The sequence below is a fragment of the Protomyctophum parallelum genome (genome assembly GCF_964188405.1).
Source record: "Protomyctophum parallelum genome assembly, chromosome: 11".
Lineage (NCBI taxonomy): Eukaryota > Metazoa > Chordata > Actinopteri > Myctophiformes > Myctophidae > Protomyctophum > Protomyctophum parallelum.
Genome location: NC_139707.1, coordinates 11,371,381 through 11,374,616, shown reverse-complemented (window position 1 = coordinate 11,374,616; position 3,236 = coordinate 11,371,381). Strand labels below are relative to the sequence as shown.

Below are 3,236 nucleotides of genomic sequence, written 5' to 3'. Positions count from 1 at the left end.
CAAATGTGACCTCATCGCATTTGTGAGGACGGCTATGGCTCAAGGAGTGTTTTTCGTGCAAAACTAATGCTTTGGAATGGATTCAGAATCATGAAAACCCCCTAGTTTGACACGTCACATGCTACTTAAAGCATAATGACATTTGGATAACCTTGCTACAGTATATAGGTTGTCTATTATGGCGTGGTGTGATCACATATAAGTAAGGAATCATATCTGGCTGGAGGCAACACTGTCGGAAAACAAGGAAGTGAGTTGATCAATCCAATTTCGGGGTACTGATTCGTCTATTTCTCGCTCAATTTTTTAGCTGTAAATGACATTGTGTGTCACTAGTATGTGTTTACATGGCTGTGTCATGTTGGAAACAGCAGTAAATCAAGCTGGTTGCTCAGAGGGTTTGATTAGGCAGAGGTCTGTTATAGAGCGGAGCGGTCATTATCAAGACATAACTCACCACTGAATTCAGTGATTGACCAGTCAGAATCAAGCATTCAACCAAGCCATGTAATAACTGCGATAATAACTGCATTAAGCTCCTGATTTGGAAGAGTTATCATACCAAAATAATGTATAGGAATATAAAAATATATAAAAATGTACGGTCACCTTAGATGGTACAGTACCACCATCAGTGTTGGCCCCTGCATTAGATAGACTGAGTGACAAAACACATTCACGTGCATGGTCACATCTCATCATCATATAATCAGCTTTGTATTTAATCTCTTCATCTTCATCTTTATCTGCCTTTTGTCTTCACGCTTTCATGACATTTCAGCCATCCCCCCCCCCCCCCCCCCCCTCTCTCTCTCTCTCTCTCTCTCTCTGGTATAGATAAATCCAGGTATTGATCAATCAGTTGATTAATCCACCAGTAACAATAACACCATATGTCCATCATGGGTTTTAACAGGCCAGATGCTCTTTGATCTTTCACTAATCTCACTTCTATACACTCTGTTCATATCATTATGTATTGGGCATTTGAGACATGGACCACCATTTGATTAGTTTTAGCGTAGGCAGTGAAACCCAAGATGTAGATTGTTTTTGTCCACAATTCCATGCTAGAGATAACAGGCAACAATTATTCTACATTCTCTAATTGTGTGGACTTCTTGTCAAATAAGTGATGCTGATGTTTAACAATAATTTAACTGTAGTTGTTTATTTGGGCTTGTTTCTAAAGTGTAGTTTATTTGGGCTTGTTTATAAAGTGTAGTGGTTTATTTGGGCTTGTTTCTATAGAGTAGTTGTTTATTTGGACTTGTTCCTATAGTGTAGTTGTTTATTTGGACTTGTTTCTAAAGTGTAGTTGTTTATTGTGCGTGCGTGCGTGCGTGCGTGCGTGCGTGCGTGTGTGTGTGTTTCCAGGTTATCCACCATCATAGAGGCAGACCAGATCCTGGTGGTTCATCATGGACAGATAGCAGAGAGAGGAAGGTAAGTGCGTGTGTGTGTGTGTGTGTGTGCGTGCGTGTGTTGTTCAGCCGACATTGGAGAGGTTATTATCATCCTAGTCTCGCCTTGCCAGATTGTTGCCTCTCGCAATTTCCAAATGCTTCCGTCATACAGTCTGGAGCAACGGAAGCTCTGATCATGAGTCAAATATAAATGCTTCCGGTCATACAGTCTGGAGCAACGGAAGCTCTGATCATGAGTCAAATATAAACGCTTCCGTCATACAGTCTGGAGCAACGGAAGCTCTGATCATGAGTCAAATATAAACGCTTCCGTCATACAGTCTGGAGCAACGGAAGCTCTGATCATGAGTCAAATATAAATGCTTCCGGTCATACAGTCTGGAGCAACGGAAGCTCTGATCATAAGTCAAATATAAACGCTTCCGTCATACAGTCTGGAGCAACGGAAGCTCTGATCATGAGTAAAATATTAAGTGGAAGAGGAGCCTCCTCCCCACTTCCATTTTGTCTTTACAGTCGCACAAATGTATCCTATAATAGAAATAGAAATCTTCTACGCATCTATAGCTTGCTGCTTAGCAGAAATGGAAATAATTACAAAAAAAGCTTGAAAGATATGTTAAAATATATTTTTGTGAGCGGAAATGACAAGCAGATCACTCAGATATAAGGAGTTGTAGCTCCAGACTCTCTATAGAGTGTCGCAGTCCCGCCCCCTTTCGTTTTCCCAAAACCTATTTATTTAAAGACCTTATAAGCGTCGTACGAAGCCAATTCTTGTCGTGACAAATCATGACAACAAACACAATATATCTTCTTCTTTCTAATTATTTGTTCAGCCCGAAAAATTGTGTTTGTTGTCATGATTTGTCACGACAAGAGTTGGCTTTGTCCGCGGCGTAAACATCTTTAAATAAATACTTTCTGAAAAGTCTATGAGGAAAATGAACAGGGATTTCTTTTCCGGGTCTCTCGAGGGGCCGGAAACTGCGTCGCTCTATAGCATCCGCAGATTGTGGAATAGTTGTCTGGCTACACCCGAGCCTATTATGAACCATATAGTCCTATATCCTTTTCTTCTGTCCCCGGAACACATCTCCTCTGATCTGATTGAATTTATGTGTCTCAACCAATTGATCTGAATGAATATTGTTCTGAATTTGCACACATTCTCTAACCCCCCCCCCCCCCCCCCCCGCCTCTCTCTCTCTCTCTCTCTCTCTCTCTCTCTCTCTCTCTTTTTTTTTCTCTCTCTCTCTCTCTTTCTCTCTCTCTCTCTCTCCAGACATGCAGACCTGGTCACCCGGGGTGGTCTTTATTCAGACATGTGGCAGAAACAGCAGAAAAGGCAGACAGACACATAGACAGTTTTTGAGGGGTGCTATCCCCTCCTATGCCCAACCTTTGTGTGTCTGTCTGTACCACAAACCATGTATGATGATTAGAGCGCCCCTCGCTTCTTTTTTCTTCTGGTGACTAGAAATGGATTCTTTGTACAACTTCATTTAGCATAGTGATGCTGAATCCCCTTTGAGGGTGTACAGTATATCTCTCTATGCATCATTAAAAAGTCTTGTAAATACACATCTCTCTGTGCAGCATTAAGATGTCTCTGATACTGGTACCAATTGGCTGCCTTTGGTGGAATATTCCGTCTTTAAAATCCAACCGTTGTCTGCTTTTGACGGAATTCTCTGTCAATTAAAACAGTTTAGCTGCATAACCTGCTTTCCACGCTATTCAATCCTTGTTTCTCCCCTGCGTAATGCTGCGAAACCCTGTTTAATTCGTCGTTTTTTAAGAATAAAA

General features: G+C 41.3%; 1 protein-coding gene across 1 annotated transcript in view; it reads left to right on the top strand.

Moving 5' to 3' along the window:
- The window catches only part of LOC310866888 (ATP-binding cassette sub-family B member 6-like), a gene marked incomplete at its 5' end in the record, with an annotated part of 16,747 nt that extends 13,931 nt beyond the window's left edge, over positions 1–2,816 (top strand). Inside the window, 2 exons of the mRNA XM_083776684.1 lie at positions 1,378–1,446; positions 2,713–2,816. Of these exons, the coding sequence (XP_083632810.1) occupies positions 1,378–1,446; positions 2,713–2,791 (148 nt within the window). The 3' untranslated portion in view covers positions 2,792–2,816. The remainder of the gene's footprint in view (positions 1–1,377; positions 1,447–2,712) is intronic.
- Between the last annotated feature and the right edge of the window lie 420 nt (positions 2,817–3,236).